The sequence below is a fragment of the Salmo salar genome, chromosome ssa27 (assembly GCF_905237065.1).
Source record: "Salmo salar chromosome ssa27, Ssal_v3.1, whole genome shotgun sequence".
Classification (NCBI taxonomy): domain Eukaryota; kingdom Metazoa; phylum Chordata; class Actinopteri; order Salmoniformes; family Salmonidae; genus Salmo; species Salmo salar.
The window spans coordinates 27,493,756-27,515,300 of record NC_059468.1 but is presented as its reverse complement, the minus strand read 5'-3'; the positions used below and the strand labels follow the sequence as shown (position 1 = coordinate 27,515,300).

At 45.8% G+C, this 21,545-nt stretch overlaps 1 protein-coding gene across 10 annotated transcripts in view; it reads right to left on the bottom strand.

Annotated features, from left to right (window-relative positions):
- Positions 1 to 21,545, bottom strand: part of LOC106588837 (adhesion G protein-coupled receptor B2) — a 512,228-nt gene that overhangs the window by 117,448 nt on the left and 373,235 nt on the right. For all 10 annotated transcript variants that reach the window (XM_045709861.1, XM_045709852.1, XM_045709858.1 and 7 more), the window contains exon 15: positions 15,626 to 15,669. In XM_045709861.1, coding sequence (XP_045565817.1) covers positions 15,626 to 15,669 — 44 coding nt within the window. The remainder of the gene's footprint in view (positions 1 to 15,625; positions 15,670 to 21,545) is intronic.

The window sequence follows — 21,545 nt, the reverse complement described above, 5'->3', positions numbered from 1 at the left end:
GCCCCACTACCGTTGACCCCACTGTCCACCCCTACTTCTCCCATTCCCAGCGGGATTCGGCTCGCGCTCCCGAGGGAGTATGCCGGGACGGCTGCCGGATGCCAGGGATTCGTACTACAGCTGGAGCTCTACCTGGCGACCGTCCACCCGGCTCCTTTGGGACGTGAGAGCATGTCCGCCCTCGTCTCCTGCCTCTCAGGCAAAGCCCTGGAGTGGGCCAACACCGTATGGAGTGAAGGAGACGCGGCATTGGACCATTACGCAGAGTTCACCCGCCACTTTTGGGCTGTTCTCGACCACCCGCCTGAGGGTCGAGCGGCGGGTGAACGACTGTTCCACCTGAGGCAGGGGACGAGGAGCGCGCAGGATTCTGCATTGGAATTCCGGACCCTGGCCACCAGCGTGGGATGGAACGACAGGGCCCTGATCGATCACTACCGGTGCAGTCTGTGCGAGGACGTAGTGGTTTATATTGACAACATTCTGATATACTCCGCTACACGCGCCGAGCATGTGTCCCTGGTGCGCAGGGTGCTTGGTAGACTGTTGGAGCATGACCTGTATGTCAAGGCTGAGAAATGTCTATTCTTCCAACAGTCTGTCTCCTTCCTAGGGTACCGCATTTCCACTTTGGGGGTGGAGATGGAGAGTGACCGCATTTCAGCCGTGCGTAATTGGCCGACTCCCACCACGGTAAAGGAAGTGCAGCGGTTTCTAGGGTTTGCCAACTATTACCGGAGGTTTATCCGGGGTTTTGGTCAGGTAGCGGCTCCTATTACCTCACTGCTGAAGGGGGGACCGGTGCAACGGCAGTGGTTGGCTGAGGCGGACAGGGCTTTTGGTCACTTGAAGGCTCTGTTTACCTCGGCTTCCGTGCTGGCTCATCCAGATCCCTCTTTCGCGTTCATTGTGGAGATGGACGCGTCCTAGGCTGGGATCGGAGCCGTGCTCTCTCAACGCTCGGGCATGCCACCGAAGCTCCGCCCTGTGCTTTCTTTTCGAAGGAGCTCAGCCCGGCGGAGCGAAACTATGATGTGGGGGACCGGGAGCTGTTGGCTGTTGTCAAGGCTCTGAAGGCGTGGAGACATTGGCTTGAGGGGGCTAAACAACCTTTTCTCATCTGGACAGACCACCCCAATCTGGAGTACATCCGGGCGGCGAGGAGACTGAACCCTCGCCAGGCAAGGTGGGCCATGTTCTTTACCCGTTTTGTTTTCACTCTGTCCTACCGACCAGGTTCCCAGAACGCTAAGGCAGACGCACTGTCCCGGATGTATGACACAGAGGAGCGGTCCATGGATCATACTCCCATACTTCCGGCCTCTTGCCTGGTGGCACCGGTGGTGTGGGAGTTGGACGCGGACATCGAGCGGGCGTTACGCACAGAGCCCACTCCTCCCCAGTGTCCAGCTGGGCGTCTGTATGTTCCATCTGCTGTCCACGACCGTTTGATCTATTGGGCCCACACGTCACCCTCCTCTGGTCATCCGGGCATCAGTCGGACGGTGCGTTGCCTTAGTGGGAAGTACTGGTGGTCCACCTTGGCCAAGGATGTGAGGGTTTATGTTTCCTCCTGCTCAGTGTGCGCCCAGTGCAAGGCTCCCAGGCAGCTGCCCAGAGGGAAGTTACATCCCCTCCCCGTTCTACAACGGCCTTGGTCGCACCTGTCGGTAGACTTCCTGACGGATCTTCCTCCCTCACAGGGCAATACCACGATCCTGGTTGCTGTGGATCGGTTTTCTAAGTCTTGCCATCTCCTCCCTTTAGCTGGTCTCCCTACGGCCCTACAGACTGCAGAGGCCCTGTTCACTCACGTCTTCTGGCACTACAGGGTGCCTGAGGACATAGTCTCTGATCGGGGTCCCCAGTTCACGTCCAGAGTATGGAGGGCTTTCATGGAATGTCTGGGGGTCTCGGTCAGCCTCACCTCAGGTTTTCACCCCGAGAGTAACGGGCAGGTGGAGAGAGTAAACCAGGATGTGGGTAGGTTTCTGTGTTCATATTGGCAGGACCGTCCGGGGGAGTGGGCGGCGTTCATCCCCTGGGCAGAGATGGCCCAAAACTCACTCCGCCACTCCTCCACTCCTCCACTAACCTCTCCCCTTTCCAGTGCGTACTGGGGTATCAGCCGGTTCTGGCACCTTGGCATCAGAGCCAGATCAATACTCCAGCGGTGGACGAATGGTTTAAGCGCTCGGAGGAGACCTGGGACGCTGCTCATGTGCATCTGCAATGGGCCATGAGGCGACAGAAGGCGAGCGCCGACCGCCACCGGGGGACCGGGTCTGGCTCTCGACCCGAAACCTGCCCTTCCGCCTGCCTTGCCGGAAGCTGGGTCCGCGGTTTGTGGGGCCATTCAAAGTCCTGAGGTCCCGAGGAGACTGAACGAGGTATGCTACAGGTTGCAGCTTCCCCCAGATTTCCGTATTAATCCCTCGTTCCATGTGCCTCTCCTCAGGCCGGTGGTGGCTGGTCCACTCCAGGAGTCTGAGGTGCGGGAGGTTCCTCCACCCCTTCTGGACATTGAGGGGGCCCCGGCGTATGCTGTTCGAGCGATCCTGGACTCGAGGCGTCGGGCGAGGGGCCTTCAGTACCTCGTGGAGTGGGTGGGGTACGGTCCAGAGGAGAGATGCTGGGTGCTGGTGGAGGATGTCCTGGACCCTTCGTTGCTGCGGGAGTTCCACCGTCTCCACCTGCATCGCCATGCGCCTTGTCCTCCGGGTCATCCCCGAGGTCGGTGTCGGCGCGCGACTGTCACGACTTCCGCCAAGTCGGTCCCTCTCCTTGTTCGGGTGGCGTTCGGTGGTCGACGTCACCGGTCCACTTTTCATTTTCCATTTGTTTTGTCTTTGTTTTACACACCTGGTTTCAATTCCCCAATTACTTGTTCATTATTTAACCCTCTCTTCCCCCATGGTTTTTTGTGAGTGATTGTTTGTATGTATACGGTCCGTAATTGTGGGCTAGTTTATTGTGTTGTATTTATTGATTCCTTGAGTAAATTACATTCCTTACTCATTTCTGCTGTCCTGCGCCTGACTCCTCCACACCAGCTACACACAGGCCGATTACACCTTCATTTTGTTGGCACAAACGACCTCCATACTTCCATTCATTTGTATGGGTTGCCTTCAGTGGTGTAAAGTACTTAAGTAAAAATACTTTAAAGTACTACTTGAGTTGTTTCTTGGGGTATCTGTACTTTACAATTCATATTTTTGACAACTTTTACTTTTACTTCACTACATTCCTAAAGAAAGTAATATACTTTTTACTCAATACATTTTCCCTGACACCCAAAAGTATTCGTTATCTGTACAAACAATAGTACACAAGTATAAACTCCATGGGACCACGCAGCCATCATACCGCTCAGGAAGGAGGCTGTTCTGTCTCCTAGAGATGAACGTACTTTGGTGCAAAAAGTGTAAATGACGGCTGTCCTGTCTCCAAGAGATGAACGTACTTTGGTGCAAAAAGTGCAAATCAATCCCAGCACAACAGCAAAGGACCTTGTAAAGATGCTGGAGGAAACAGGTACAAAAGTGTCTATATCCACATTAAAATGAGTCCTATATCACCATAACCTGAAAAGCCGCTCAGCAAGGAAGAAGCCACTGCTCCAAAACCGCTTTAAAAACGCCAGTTTGCAACTGCACATGGGGACAAAGATCATACTTTTTGGAGAAATGTCCTCTGGTCTGATTAAACAAAACTAGAACTGTTTGGCCATAATGACCATCATTATGTTTGGAGGAAAAAGGGGCAGGCTTGCAAGCCGAAGAACACCATCCCAACCGTGAAGCGCGGGGGTGGCAGCATCATGTTGTGGGGGTGCTTTGCTGCAGGAGGGTCTGGTGCACTTCACAAAATAGATGGCATCATGAGGTAGGACAATTATGTGGATATATTGAAGCAACAGCTCAAAACATTAGTCAGGAAGTTAAAGCTTGGTCGCAAATGGGTCTTCCAAATGGAAAATGACCCAAAATTTTGTGGGAAGTTTGTGGAAGTCTACCCATTTAATCCTAGTAAAAACTTGGGTCAAACACTCATGTGGCTTACACCAAATACTAATTGAGTGTATGTAAACTTCTGACCCACTGGGAATGTGATGAAAGAAATAAAAGCTGAACTAAATCATTCTCGCTACTATTATTCTGACATTTCACATTCTTAAAATAAAGTGGTGATCCTAACTGACCTAAGACAGGGAATTTTTACTAGGATTAAATATCAGGAATTGTGAAAAACTGAGTTTAAATGTATTTGGCTAAAGTGTACATAAACTTCCGACTTCAACTGTAGGTACGTGGTAACAGCGCAATTTGCCAAGGCAAGAAACTCTGAGCGCAGCCCAATCCATTTCACAGAACCGCTTGTTGCAATTTCGATAAGGCTCTCTTGTTCAGATATTGGTAAGTAAACTGGAGGCAGGGCATGAGAGAGATAACGAATCCAGTTGTTTGTGTCGTCCATTTCGGGAAAGTACCTGCGTAATTCCGCACCCAGCTCACTCAGGTGCTTAGGTATATCACATTTGACATTGTCCGTAAGCTTGAGTTCATTTGCACACAAAAAAATCATACAATGATGGAAAGACATGTGTGTTGTCATTGTTAATGCAGACAGAAAAGAGCTCCAACTTATTAATCATAGCCTCAATTTTGTCCCGCACATTGAATATAGTTTCGGAGAGTCCCTGTAATCCTAGATTCAGATCATTCAGGCGAGAAAAAACATTACCCATATAGGCCAGTCATGTGAGAAACTTGTCATCATGCAAGTGGTCAGACAAGTGAAAGTTATGGTCAGTAAATAAAACTTTAAGCTTGTCTCTCAATAAAAAAAAGTGTCAATACTTTGCCCCTTGATAACCAGTGCACTTCTGTATCTGGTAAAAGTGTTACATGGTCGCTGACTATATCATTGCATTGCACAGAAAATACACGAGAGTTCAGGGGCCTTGCTTTAACAAAGTTAACCATTTTCACTGTAGTGTCCCAAACGTCTTTCAAGCTGTCAGGCATTCCCCTTGGCAGCAAGAGCCTCTCGGTGGACGCTGCACTGTACCAAAGTGGTGTCGGAAGCAACTGCTTGCACGTGCGTTACCACTCCACTATGTCTCCCTTTCATGGCTTTTGCACCATCAGTCCAGATACCAAAACATATTGACCACCAAAGTTCATTTGATGTCACAAAGCTGTCCAGTACTTAAAAAATATCCTCTCCTGTTGTCCTGGTTTCCAAAAGAGGATGTCTTCCTTAATTGACCCCATAAACATAACTGACATATACCAGGAGTCTTTGCCAGGCCCGCCACGTCTGTTGACTCATCCAGCTGTAAAGCATAGAATTCACTGGCTTGTATGTGAAGCAGTAATTGTTTCAAAACATCTCCTGCCATGTCACTTTTGAGTCTATAAATAATGTTGTTTGATGAAGGCATTGTCTGTATCGTTTTTTTGGCCTTTTCCCCAAGCATTTTCCCAGCCATATGCGCGGCAGCGGGAAGAACTAAGTCCTCCACAATAGTATGGGGCTTGCCTGTTCTCGCCACTCGGTAGCTCACCATATAAGACGCTTCTAGCCTCTTCTTATTAATGGTATCTGTTGCTTTACTACATGTCTTAGTACTCGAAAGCCATCTTTATTCTCGCAACAAACTTTATTTTTCAAATTGTCATGTTTCATTTCTAAATGTCTGCGCAAGAGTGAAGGTTTCCAGCGAGAGAGTAACGGTTAATGTGATTGGGTGTACATTATTTGACTTGGCTACCTGTATTTGACATTGTGTTGTTATTTCGCTGAACACTAGATGGTCTATTTATTTTTTTGGCAGTGAAACGAGGATACTCAGGTGAGAAAAATGCCCCGTTGGAAAATATAAATGTACTGTTTGAAAACGGTCGTCGAAGGAAGTGGACCAAAATGCAGCGGGTACGTGAATGCTCATATTTATTTTATTACGAACACCACACAAAAACAACAAAACGGGAAAAAAACGAACGACAGCTAACAGTTCTGCAGGCTAAACATAGCAGTGCACAAATACAACCTCCCACAAAGGGACAGGTGAAAACAGGCTACCTAAGTATGACTCTCAATCAGCAACAACGATGTACAGCTGTTCCTGATTGAGAGCCATACCAGGCCTACACAAAGAAATACACAACATAGATAGAACCTAGAATACGACACCTAGAACATAACCCAAAAACCCCGGAATACTCAAACCAAACACCCCTCTACATAAACACACCCCCCGAACCACATAAAAAAAATACCCCCCTGCCACGTCCTGACCAAACTACAATAACAAATGACCCCTTTACTGGTCAGAACGTGACAAGATTTTTTTAAATCGTTTTTTAATATATATATATATATATATATATATATATATATATATATATATATATATATATATATATATATATATATATATATATATATATATATATTTTTTTTTAATATTTTTTTTTTATGTGAATCACATTTTTATTTGGCGTACCCCGACGGCATTATGCGTACACAAGTTTGGGAATACCTGCTCTAGAGGGAAGGATATAACGTATAGAAATATAGCAGAGCAATCAGGAAACATGCAGGTTACAATGAGTAACAGATCACATGACATTAGACCATTAGAATCATGGATCAAATATGATTGGAGTGCTCAGTTACAATAAAATGTAATTTAATATAGAATGTCAGTTACTATAGAATGTCAGTCACTATAGAATGTCAGTCACTACAGAATGTCAATGACTATAGAATGTCAATCACTGTAGAATGTCAGTGACTATAGAATGTCAATGACTATAGAATGTCAATCACTGTAGAATGTCAGTCACTACTGAATGTCAGTGACTATAGAATGTCAATGACTGTAGAATGTCAGTGACTACAGAATGTCAGTCGATATAGAATGTCAGTCGATATAGAATGTCAGTCACTACTGAACGTCAGTGACTGTAGAATGTCAGTGACTATAGAATGTCAGTCACTACTGAATGTCAGTCACTATAGAATGTCAGTCACTATAGAATGTCAGTCACTACAGAATGTCAGAGACTATAGAATGTGAGTGACTATAGAATGTCAGTCACTACTGAATGTCAGTCACAATAGAATGTCAGTCACTATAGAATGTCAGTCACCATAGAATCTCAATCACTATAGACTTTTTCCACATTTTGTAACATTACAGCCTTATTCTAAAATGGATTAAAAAAAATCCATCAATATTCAAACAAAATACCCCATAATGACAAAGTGAAAATAGGATTTTAGACGTTTTTGCAAATGTATTAAAAATAAAACAGAAATACCTTATTTACATAAGTATTCAGACCCTTTGCTATGAGACTCAAAATTGAGTTTCGGTGCATCCTGTTTCAATTGATCATCCTTGTTAGAACAACTTGATTGGAGTCAACCTTTGATCAATTCAATTGATTGGACATGAAATGGAAAGACACACACCTGTCTATATAAGGTCCCACAGTTGACAGTACATGTCAGAGCAAAAACCAAGCACTGAGCTCCGAGACAGGATTGTGTCAAGGCATAGATCTAGGGAAGGGTACCAATACATTTGCCAAAAAAGCAACCAAAGGACTCTCAGACCATGAGAAACAAGATTCTCTGGTCTAATGAAACTCTTTTGGCCTGAATGCCAAGCGTCATGTCTGGAGGAAACCTGGCACCATCCCTACGGTGAAGCATGGGGGTGGCAGCATCATGCAGTGAGGGTGTTTTTCAGCGGGCAGGGACTGGGACACTAGTTAGGATCAAGGGCAAGATGAACGGAGCAAAGTACAGAGAGATCCTTGTTGAAAACCTGCTCCAGAGCGCTCAGGACCTCAGACAGGGGTGAAGGTTCACCTTTCAACAGGACAACGACCCTAAGCACACAGCCAAGGCAATGCAGGAGTGGCTTCGGGACAAGTCTCTGAATGTCCTTGAGTGGCCCAGCCAGGGGCCGGACATGAACCCGATCTAACATCTCTGCATTGAGAGAATGATTTATTGTATACTTTTTTTCTTTCATCACATTCCCAGTGGGTCAGAAGTTTACATACACTCAATTAGTATTTGGTAGCATTGCCTTTAAATTGTTTAACTTCGGTCAAATGTGTCGGTTAGCCTTCCACAAGTTTCCCACAATAAGTTGGGTGAATTTTGGCCCATTCCTCCTGACAGAGCTGGTGTTACTGAGTCAGGTTCGTAGGCCTCCTTGCTTGCATGCGCTTTTTCAGTTCTGCCCACACATTTTCTATAGGATTGAGGTCAGGGCTTTGTGATGGCAATGACCTTGCATTTGTTGTCTTTAAGCCATTTTGCCACAACTTTGGAAGTATACTTGGGGTCATTGTCCATTTGGAAGACCCATTTGAGACCAAGCATTAACTTCCTGACTGATGTCTTGAGATGTTGCTTCAATATATCCACATAAATTTCCTCCCTTATGATGCCATCTATTTTGTGAAGTGCACCAGTCCCTCCTGCAGCAAAGCACCCCCAGGACACGATGCTGCAACTCCCGTGCTTCATGGTTGGGATGGGGTTCTTCGGCTTGCAAGCCTCCCCCTTTTTCCTCCAAACATAAAGATGGTCATTATGGCCAAACAGTTCTATTTTCGTTTCATCAGACCATAGGACATTTCTCCAAAAAGTACGATCTTTGTCCCAATGTGCAGTTGCAAACCGTAGTCTGGCGTTTTTAAAGCGGTTTTGGAGCAGTGGCTTCTTCCTTGCTGAGCGGCCTTTCAGGTTATGTCGATATAGGACTCGTTTTAATGTGGATATAGATACTTTGTACCTGTTTCTTCCAGATCTTCACAAGGTCCTTTGCTGCTGTTCTGAGATTGATTTGCACTTTTCGCACCAAAGTACGTTCATCTCTAGGAGACAGAACGCATCTCCTTCCTGAGTGGTATGACGGCTGCGTGGTCCCATGGTGTTTATACTTGCGTACTATTGTTTGTACAGATGAACGTGGTACCTTCAGGCATTTGGAAATTGCTCCAAAAGATGAACCAGACTTGTGGAGATCTACGATTTCTTTTCTGAGGTCTTGGCTGATTTCTTTTGATTTTCCCATGATGTCAAGCAAGGAGGCACTGAGTTTGAAGGTAGGCCTTGAAATACATCCACAGGTATACCTTCAATTGACTCAAATGATGAAATTAGCCTATCAGAAGCTTCTAAAGCCATGACATCATTTTCTGGAATTTTCCAAGTCTTTTAAAGACAGGGTCAACTTACCCACTGACCCACTGGAATTGTGATACAGTGAATTATAATTATATGTGTGGAGTGGTTGAAAAACAAGTTTTAATGACTCCAACCTAAGTGTATGTAAACTTCTGACTTCATCTGTACGTGTGTATGTGTGTGTATGCACCCCTGTGTGTGTGTATGTGTGTGTATGCATCCCTGCGTGTATGCTTGTGTGCTTGTGTGTGTGAGCTCGACTGTGCGTGTTTGCGCATGCATGTGTGTGTGTGTGTGTTGTGACGGCAGGAGGTCTGACCCCCAAAGCATGCATGTGTTCTGGATCAAGGGAGAGAGGGAGATGCTGGAGGCAAGGTCAGGGACCACTCTGGAGAGAGGAGCAGAAAATCCATCATCATTTCAGAGGCAGCAGAGGCATGACCTAGCCAGAGAGAGAGAGAACAATGCTACATACCACCACACCTTTTAAGTGCAGTTATAACAACATATGATAACGTCAATCTCTTACACAACTATGCTTTTGTTTTGATAAAGGAAGGAAAGCAATGGTGAAGGATAAAAAGTAAGAGTGGTCTCTATAGCACAATACAGCTAGCTCAATATGGTCAATGTGTACCCAGCCTGAACATCTCTTTCTCCGACTCTCTCTCTCTTCTCTCTCTCTCTGCCTCTCTATCTACCTCACTCTCTCTGCCTCACTCACTTTCTCTCTCTCTATACCTCTCTTTTGTTCTCTCTCACTCTGTCTCCCTCACTCTCTCTCATTACCCCTCTCTCCCTTCATGCTAGATGTTTAACTTTGCCATACTGCATGTGAAAAACCCTATTGTATAGTGGGAGTTGGACAAGAGTGGAAGGGGTTAGGATCTGCTATCCTGTTAACCACTCAGGCTTTGATCACCCTACCTGAACCAAGATAGAGACCTCAACCCACCTGAACCCAGTTACATAAAGTTTGACACAGATCCATACATATGATTTACAGAGAAAGTGAGGGATAGAGAGATTGATAGAGAGAGAGAGAGAGAGAGAGAGAGAGAGAGAGAGAGAGAGAGAGAGAGAGAGAGAGAGAGAGAGAGAGAGAGAGAGAGAGAGAGAGAGAGGCAGTAAGAGAGAGCGTGTGAATGTGGGCACACCAGATGGTACGGACATATGGGCCTGTAAAAAAACAAAACATAACAGAACAAAACTGAACTGTGAACAGAAACTGTGGGCCAACTTAGCCTGTTAGCAGAGCCCATCAAAATGTGGCTATTACTCTCACAAACTTACAAACATCCACATACACACAAATACAAACACGAGCAGGGGATGATGTTCGGCTCAAGAGATTTATGTCCCGATGCAGTCCTTAATCCCTAACTGAGTGTCTGTTTTAGGGACTGACACACACACACACACACAAACACAAAACACACACACACACACACACACACACACACACACACACACACACACACACACACACACACACACACACACACACACGCATGCGCGCACACACACACACACACACACACACACACACACACACACACACACACACACACACACACACATAGACACACGCCTGCACACACACACACACACACACACACACACACACACACACACACACACACACACACACACACACACACACACACACACACACACACATCATTCATCTCTATAGGAGGTCAGTTTAAAATATTACAAGCCATGTACAGTATATACAATATAGTTAAATGTTCTTAAGTGAAGTGAAATCATATGTGACTTTACTAAAGGCAACAAAAAATGGAGACAGAGAAAAGATTATCCTTCCCTCTCTGTGGTTACCAATATCCTCCACTCCCCTCTAGCTGTCTGTTCGTTCTGTTTCTCTCAGCTGAAGGCATGGAGGTTCGTCTTGTGACAGGGGGGTTTGTGAGAGGTGAAAGACTTCTGTAAACAAACAAAGCTTTTTACTGCAGCATGTTATTGTATCTCTGCATGATCCTTCCTCAGGTACCCATCTGTCTACCTGTCTCCCAGCCTGTCTCCCTGTCTCTCTGTCTGCTTGTCTCCCTGTCTCTCTGTCTGCCTGTCTCCCTGTCTGTCTCCTTGTCTCTCTGTCTGCCTGTCTCCCTGTCTGTCTGTCTCCCTGGCTGTCTGTCTCCCTGGCTGTCTGTCTCCCTGTCTGTCTCCCTATCTGTCTCCCTGTCTCTCTGGCTGCCTGTCACCCTGGCTGCCTGTCTCCCTGTCTGTCTCTCTGTCTGCCTGTCTCCCTGGTTGCCTGTCTCCCTGTCTGTCTCTCTGTCTGCCTGTCTGCCTGTTTCCCTGTCTTTCTCCCTGTCTGCCTGTCTGCCTGTTTCCCTGTCTTTCTCCCTGTCTGTCTCCCTGTCTGTCTCCCTGGCTCCCTGTCTCCCTGTCTGTCTCCGTGTCTGTCTCCCTGTCTCTCTGTCTGCCTGTCTCCCTGTCTTCCTGTCTCTCTGTCTCCCTGTCTCCCTGTCTGTCTCCCTGCCTGTCTCCCTGTCTGTCTATCTCTCTGTCTCTCTGTCTCCCTGTTTCTCTGTCTCCCTGGGTTATACACACACTAGGACATACGCAGACGCACGCACATCCACACACACAATTTTCTCTGGGTTAGAGATAAAAGTACTACTATACTCATCTTCCCCGAGTACCTACTAGGGGAGCATGCGCATGCATGTGTGTGTGTGTGTGTGTGTGTGTGTGTGTGTGTGTGTGTGTATTGCCTAATCTTTCTCAAACAGACATGGCTACAGTATATTCCTGGGTTTTTGGTTTTATTGCTGTGTGATAGTGATCTCTGTATCTCCCTGCTTGGTAATCAGACTGGCTGGCTCCTATGTTAACGATGGGGAGGTTAATGTGATTGGAATGCTAATCTGGATGGTGTTTAATTGTTTTTGCAGAGCTGATTGTTTCCAAGATGGAAACCGCCACTTTTAGGGCTGTGGATAACGATTAATTGTTATGCAAATGACCATGGCTATTGTCATAATTGTATTTATTTGTTTGTTTGTTTTTGCTTGTAAAGCATCATAATGTATTTAGAAAATGTGCTATGACATACCTAATGAATACAACACAGCTTTGGTGACAGCCCTCGCTTGTAACTTTTGGACATCAATCTTATCCTCCCGACTGTGCCGTGCTAGTAAAACGATTACCCACTTTACAGCCAACATTGTTTTAAACTGCTATCGGCTAAACTTGATCTACTTGAATATAAAGTTGAATCCCCCTTCTCCTAAAATGAATGTATTAAGACGAGTATGGCGATGTCACACCCTGATCTTAGAGAGCCTTTTTATTCTCTATTTTGGTTAGGTCGGGGTGTGACTAGGGTGGGCATTCTAGTTTCTTTGTTTCTATGTTGGCCTAGTATGGTTCCCAATCAAAGGCAGCTATTTATCGTTGTCTCTGATTGGGGATCATATTTAGGCAGCCTTTTCCCACCTATAGTTTGTGGGATCTTGTTTTTGTATAGTTGCCTTGTTGCACTACAATACTGCATGTTTGTTAGTCTTTGTTGTTTTGGTTGTAAGTTTCACTATTAAATAATATGTGTAACACTACGCACGCTGCGCCTTGGTCCACTCATTTCAACAAGCGTGACATAAGATCCCACCACCAACGGACCAAGCAGCGTGCCCAGGAGGAGCAGGGATCCTGGGCCTGGGAGGAAAGCCAGGACTGGAGGACATCCTGGACTTGGGAGGAAATAATGGCAGGAGACAAAAGCCTGCTATGGAAACAGGCGGAAGCAGCGAAGGAGGAATGACGACGCCAGAGTTCGCGGCCAGGACACAAGCCCAAAAGACAGCACCATTGATTTTGGGGTGGGGGGGGCACACAGAGTGGTCGGCGGAGCCGAGGGGTGAACCAGAGACAGTCAGGGAGTCGAGTGAGGAACTTGACGAAAGATTCCGGAGAGAGGTGTTGGCGTTGAGAGCGCTGCAGAGCGGGCGTGCTGAGGAGCGTGACACCAGTCCGGTGTCATATGCACCAGTTTCACGCATCTGGCCTCCAGTGCGCCGCCCCAGTCCGGTACGTCCTGTGTCTCCTCCACGCACTCGCCCTGAGGTGTGTGTTACCGTTCCAGTACCAGGTGTGCCGGTTCTACGCACCGTGTCTCCAGTGCGCCTCCACAGCCCGGTACGTCCTGTGCCAGCTCCCCGCACTTGCTGTGCGAAGGTTGTCATCTGTCCAGGATGTGTTGTGCCAGCTCTACGCTCCAGACCTCCAGTGCGCCTCCACGGTCCAGTATATTCTGTGCGTCTCCCCAGCCCGGTACGTCCTGTGCCAGCTCCACGCTCCAGGCCTCCTGTGTGTCCCCCCAGGCCGGTATGTCCTATGCCAGCTCCACGCTCCAGTCCTCCTGTGCGTCTCCCCAGCCCGGTACATCCTGTGCCAGCTCCACGCTCGAAGCCTCCAGTGATGATCCATGGCCCGAAGCCTCCAGTGTTGATCCATGGCCCGGAGCCTCCAGTGATGATCCATGGCTGGGAGCCTCCAGTGATGATCCATGGCCCGGAGCCTCCAGTGATGATCTATGGCCCGAAGCCTCCAGTGATGATCCATGGCCCAGAGCCTCTAGTGATGATCCAGGGTCCAGAGCCTCTAGAGACGATCCAAGGTTCGGAGCCTCCAGCAACGGTTCCCAGTCCAGAGCTTCCGGCGACAGTTCCCAGTCCAGAACTTCCGGCAACGGTTCCCGGTCCGGAGCCTCCGGCGACGATTCACGGTCCGGTTCCTCCGGCGACGATCCACGGTCCGGAGCCTCCGGCGACGATCCACGGTCCGATTCCTCCGGCGGCGATCCACGGTCCGGGGTCCCCGGCAACGATCTACGGTCCGGTTCCTCCGGCAACGATTCACGGTCCAGAGCCTCCGGCGATGATCCACAGACCGGTTCCATGGAAGCGGAGGGATCCGCAATCGGAGCGGGGTCTACATCCCGAACCGGAGCCGCCACCGAGGCTAGATGCCAACCCAGACCCTCCCCCATAGAGTCAGGTTTTGCGGCCGGAGTCCGCACCTTTTGGGGGGGGGGGGGGCTACCGTCACACCCTGATCTTAGAGAGCCTTTTTATTCTCTATTTTGGTTAGGTCGGGGTGTGACTAGGGTGGGCATTCTAGTTTCTTTGTTTCTATGTTGGCCTAGTATGGTTCCCAATCAAAGGCAGCTGTTTATCGTTGTCTCTGATTGGGGATCATATTTAGGCAGCCTTTTCCCACCTATAGTTTGTGGGATCTTGTTTTTGTATAGTTGCCTTGTGCACTGCAATACTGCACGTTTGTTAGTCTTGTTTTGGTTGTTTTGGTTGTAACAAGCGTGACAGGCGATTATTATTTTTTGTTCACAGTTATTATCCAGAATTGTCAGTAACACACGATTACACAATAATTGAGCCAGCGCTAGCTGCTTTGATGATTGGCAATCTCAATTTCTTCCCTCTTACTTATATAGGGATTTTGTTACCATGTCAAACAGACAGTATTGCATAATATATGGGATTAAATTGTCTTGAGTTGTGCTGTGATAACTCTCTTGGGAGACAGTTTGTGAATGTTATATTTTGAATATTTGATGATTTAAAATGTTGGATGTGTAATTTAAAGTTCAATTAGAACTCCAAAGCCTTTGGTGAGCTGTGGAAATATTCTCCTTTTGAAGAATAATACACACAATCAATCAATAAATTAATCGTAAGTTAACCTAGCAGGTGGAATCTCTAGTCACCCTCCGACATATCACCTATTGATTGGTCATTTCTGTCCTACATCAGACTTTAATCTCATTTGTCAGTGTTGACCTGAGCTGTGCTCTCATTGGTCAGTGGTCACCTGAGCTGTGCATATCGATAATCAAAACTGTCCACTCATTTCATAGTAGGCCTATGTTAAAGGTCTAATGCAGCCATTATTATCTCAATATCAAATCATTTCTGGATAACAATTTTAACTGTGATTGTTTTCAGTTAAAATTGTCAAAAATACACAAAAATAGTTTTTTGCTAAGAAGCTATTTTTGTGTATTTTTGACCATTTTAATTAAACTCAATCATTTTCAAAATGTCACATTATTTATTCCAACCTCATGATGTGGAAAAATATATAAAACACAGCAAAATACAGTTTTTGACTGCACTGGGTCTTTAAATAAAAACAAACCAAATACATTAATAAAATTGCCTTTGAGCGGTTGAGCATAGAAACAATTCTGTGTTTAATTGAATTATTCAATTAACACTGTGGCTGGCTCTTCATTAAAATGTTTTCACTCTATTAATTAAGTGAAGAAACCACACATCACACATCGCAGCTAACCAAGAGCATGTGTGTCTGCGTGTGCGTGTGAGCTTGTGGAGACAGAGTAAAAGTGACTTACGGGTTCCCATAGTCCCAGACAACACACTGAGGATCTGATGTGCCCTGCAAGAAACAAAAGAGGAGAGGGGGAGTGGGAACAAAGAAGAGAGAAACAGTTCACTGTTTGAGGGGAACGAGTGAAGGTGTGTGGAGGATGGAAGGAGAGGTAAACAGACGGACAAAGGAAGAGAAAAAACAAGGCAAAGGGAGGGAGAAGCTGTCTTCACTGAGGACAGACAGTGAGAGGACAGAGAGGAGAGAGAGAGAGAAAGAGGAGAGAGACACCAAATAACGCATGCAGAACAGAATTAGGCCGATACTCGCTAATGATCAAAATCCAGAAAAGAGACGTTAAATTCTACAACCACCTAAAAGGAAACAATTCCCAAACCTTCCGAAGCCATCACCTACAGAGATATGAACATGGAGAAGAGTCTGCTAAGCAAGCTGGTCCTGGGGCTCTGCTCACATACACACCCCACAGAGCCACAGGACAGCAACACAATTAGACATAACCACATCATGAGAAAACAAAGAGATAATTACTTGACACATTGGAAAGAATTAACAAAAAAACGGATCAAACAAGAATGTTATTTGGCCCTAAACAGAGAGTACACAGTGGCAGAATACCTGACCACTGTGACTGACCCAAACTTAAGGAAAGTCTTGATTATGTACAGACTCAGTGAGCATAGCCTTGCTATTGAGAAAGGCCACCGTTGGCAGACCTAGCTCTCAAAAGAAGTCAGTCTATATGAGGTGGAAACTGAGCTGCTCTTCCTAACCTCCTGCCAAATGTATGACCATATTAGATACACTTATTTCCCTCAGATTACACAGACCCACAAAGAATTCAAAAGTAAATCACAATTTTGATAAACTCCCATAACTACTGGGTGAAATACCACAGTGTGCCACCACAGAAGCAAGATGTGTGACCTGTTATCACAAGAAAAGGTCATTGTAAATACCCATATTCATGTTTATTTATTTTATCTTTTGAAATGTCACTATTTGCACATCGTTACAACATTGTATTTAATACATAATATGATATTTGTAGTGTCTTTATTCTTTTGGAGTGTAATGTTTACTGTTCATTTTTTATTGTTTATTTCACTTTTGTTCATTATCTATTTCACTTGCTTTGGCATGGCAATAAAGCCCTAACATTGAAAATTGATTCGAGAGAGAGCGAGAGAAGGAAGGAAGAAGAAAGAGAGATATCCTACTTCTATTTGATGTTGTTTTACTTAATTAATCAACATCTTCTACACTCCCACAAACTCCCTGCTATCCCAATGTAAACACAAACAGCTGTCCTCAAAGTCTAAACGAGCAGCCCATTCATTATCGACTAACTCCTAAACCATCGATTTACTGGAGCCCAAGCCAATCCCACTGAGTAAAACGGCCTGTGATTGGCTAACCAAAGTTCAGTGGTGCGCATATAGCATTACTGAGGATGACTCTCCACGACTCAATAAGGGAATTGATTGGAGAATCGATTAGCTCTAATTGATTCATCCATGCTCGCTCCACTAGCGAGCAGCAGTGGTCAGTGATTCGATTGCTCTGCTCTAATTGAATCATCTGGACTAGTTCCATGCACTATATACGTCTCAATATGTTTTATCCTACTGAGGACGAATGATTGGATTTTAGGGGTGTCCAGTCCAGTCTATGACCTGATGAGGCAACTCTCTATTTCAGCCAAGCATTACAAAGACCATTAAACTAATCATTGCCTTAATGCAGACAATCAGGAAAGACAATTCTACCAGTGCAAAGATGGTCCGTGGCAGTGTAAGAAGAAACCTGTGGACTAGTGTAGCGATGCACTCACATACAGGAAAGCCACACTTTTAGCATCTCATAATCTGAATATAGAAATACCTGGTCCTCCAGGAAAGAAAAGGAAATCCAACCCTTTCTGTTTTAGCTACCCATAGATTAGAAGCCATCTCTGGGGAGGTAGGGGAGGAAGGGTGCCTATCAGTGGTTATATTATGGCCATGCATAATTCAAGCTTCCCTTTGAGGCCCATCTGTTAATGAAGGGAAGTCTCCCCCTGGTGGTGGAGGATATTGTTACACTGGTCCCCTGTGAAACGTTGGTCCCCTGTGAAAATTGAGGATACTGCCTAAGTTTGCTTCCTAAATGACACCCTATTCCCTATATAGTGCACTACTTTTGACCAGGCCTCATAGGGATATGGTAAAGTAGTGCACTAAATACAGAATAGGGTGCCTTTTAGTGCACTTCTTTTGGCACACAGAACAGCAATTTCCACAACGACAGAAGAAGAAGTGATGCATCATTTATGTAACCAGGCAGCGTGGCCAGAGGAAGTGTGTATCCAGGCAGCGCGGCCAGAAGAAGCGTGTATCCAGGCAGCGCGGCCAGAGGAAGCGTGTATCCAGGCAACGCGGCCAGAGGAAGCGTGTTTCCAGGCAGCGTGGCCAGAGGAAGCGTGTATCCAGGCAGCGCGGCCAGAGGAAGCGTGTATGCAGGCAGCATGGCCAGAGGAAGCGTGGAAGACAACTCTTTGTTTCAGCTCACTCACATAACAGTTGTCATCTACATCACAAGTCCCTCAGAGCTCATTAGCCTCCGATGCAACGTGGCGTAGCAGCATTTTCTAGCATTCAGCCATCAATCACAAGTCAGACGGACTAGCCGTATGCTAACGCTAGCTCCATTATGACTGACAACAGGGTACTCCCACACTGTCTGCCTCAGTCTTCAGCACGGACACATCACATATTGACGGTGTCTGCATCAACAGTAGGCTCCCTTGCAAAAGACTGAGGAGAGAGATCTAACGCCTATCATCTGTGGACGGTAGTAATTATATTTTGTATAAATGTTTTATTTATACACCAGCACCTACAGTACATCTTTATATTCATGATAACTCAAGAAACACTACCAATGTGTAGTGGGTTCACATATGTGTGTTGCTAGGAAGCCATTTTGAGCTACAAAACTAAAACATTGTGTTGTAGAAGTAAGGACTGACAAAAGTTAGCTGCCCTGAGTATTCAAGACAGAGAAATAGTTGAGAAAAGGTACTGCAGAATATCAAGTGTTCAACAGAACCATAGTGAAGACAATCACTACAAGGGTAGATGAGGGATGACCTGAGGAAGGACAGTCCTTGGCATCTGCCCTCCTGCATCTTAATCACACACACACACACACACACACACACACACACACACACACACACACACACACACACACACACACACACACACACACACACACACACACACACACACACACACACACACACACACACACACACACACACACACACTCATTGGTCATTGGAGAGGTGGATGGGCAGTTGGGACCAGATGTCTTCACAGTGAGGAAAAGGCCCAGTACAGGGACCTCAACACACCCCTCCGCCTGTCCCCTCAGCCTCTCCCCTCCCTTAACATCTGTCGCTGTGAGGCTACTTCAGCATCTGGGCCTTGGTTTCCTGGCCAAGGTCACCACCCCCTCGCAGCTGCAGGGTATGACTCACATATGCACGCGCGTGCACACACACTTGGCCGATGTCATCACCCCTAACAGATGCAGACCACAAGATTACCAAGATATCCCAGAGAGAGTGGATATGACTCTCTGTGTGTGTGTGGCTGTATGTGTGTGGATGTGTGAGTGCATGCGTGCCCGTGTGTGTGTATTTGCGTGGGTACAAGTCTATAGTTGTGTCAGGATCTTACATCTCTAGTATACTCAGTGTATGTCCTACAAACTGCCCTACCACAGGGGTCTAGACCATAGCTGTTCTCTCTCTGTAGGAATCTGAGGTTCCAATGGAGAATCAGCATGTTGATTCTCAGCAGGAGACTTTCAACAAGGTCCTACTGACTTTGGATAGCTTCCTTACGTGTCTCCTCTCAACATCTCTTTGGAACACAACATTGATATGAGAGAGAGAGAGATAGAGAGAGAGAGAGAGAGAGAGAGAGAGACAGAGGAAGAGAGAGAGGAAGAGAGAGAGGAAGAGAGAGAGGAAGACAGACAGACAGACAGACAGACAGACAGACAGACAGACAGACAGACAGACAGACAGACAGACAGACAGACAGACAGACAGACAGACAGACAGACAGACAGACAGACAGACAGACAGACAGATAAAGAGAGAAAGACAGTGATAGGCAGACAGAGAAGATGTACTGTAATACTGAGGCTATGACACATCATTATCAGGCTATGACACATCATTATCAGGCTATGCAACATCATTATCAGGCTATGAGACATCATTATCAGGCTATGAGACATCGTTATGAGGCTATGACACATCATTATCAGGCTATGTCACATCATTATCAGGCTATGATACATCATTATCAGGCTATGAGACATCATTATGAGGCTATGAGACATCGTTATGAGGCTATGAGACATCATTATCAGGCTATGAGACACTATCAGGCTATGAGACATTGTTATGAGGCGATGACACATCATTACCAGGCTATGAGACATCGCTATGAGGCTATGAGACATCATTATCAGGCTATGTCACATCATTATAAGGCTATGAGACATCGTTATGAGGCTATGACACATCATTATCAGGCTATGAGACATCGTTATGAGGCTATGAGACATCATTATCAGGCTATGAGACATCATTTTCAGGCTATGAGACATCATTATGAGGCTATGACACATCATTATCAGGTTATGTCACATCATTATAAGGCTATGAGACATCGTTATGAGGCTATGAGACATCATTATCAGGCTACGTCACATCATTATAAGGCTATGAGACATCGTTATGAGGCTATGACACATCATTATCAGGCTATAAGACATCATTATGAGGCTATGAGACATCATTATCAGGCTATGAGACATCATTATGAGGCTATGAGACATCGTTATGAGGCTATGCGACATCATTATCAGGCTATGAGACATTATCAGGCTATGAGACATCGTTATGAGGCTATGACACATCCTTATCAGGCTATGTCACATCATTATAAGGCTATGAGACATCGTTATGAGGCTATGAGACATCATTATCAGGCTATGTCACATCATTATAAGGCTATGAGACATCGTTATGAGGCTATGACACATCATTATCAGGCTATGAGACATCGTTATGAGGCTATGAGACATCATTATGAGGCTATGAGACATCATTATGAGGCTATGAGACATCGTTATGAGGCTATGAGACGTCATTATCAGGCTATGAGACATTATCAGGCTATGAGACATCGTTATGAGGCTATGACACATCATTATCAGGCTATGTCACATCATCATAAGGCTATGACACATCCTTATCAATCAATCAATGAAATTAATTTATAAAGCCCTTTTTACATCAGCCAATGTCACAAAGTGCTATACAGAAACCCAGCCTAAAACCCCAAACAGCAAGGATTGCAGATGGAGAAGTACGGTAGCTAGGAACAACTCCCTAGGTAGGAACCTAGGAAGAAACCTAGACACATCATTATCAGGCTGATTCACATCATTATCAGGCTGATTCACATCATTATCAGGCTGATACACTTCATTATCAGGCTGATTCACATCATTATCAGGCTGATCACATCATTATCAGGCTGATGCCCCATCATTATCAGGCTGATTCACATCATTATCAGGCAATGTCATAATAGGGCAATGACTGCTCCCCTACTACTTCTGAGCATTGGTTCTATAATTATTTATAGCACATTATAGCTGGTCTACATTGTAACTGGTGTATGTAGTTTTAGAACTAGTCTATGTACAAGGTTGGGGAGTAACGGAATACATGTATTGAATTGAAGAAGTTTAAGCTGCCTATCAACCATTGTTTTAGCTCCCGAGTGGCACAGCGGTCTAAGGCACTGCATCTCAGTGCAAGAGGCGTCACTGGAGTCCCTGGTTCGAATCCAGGC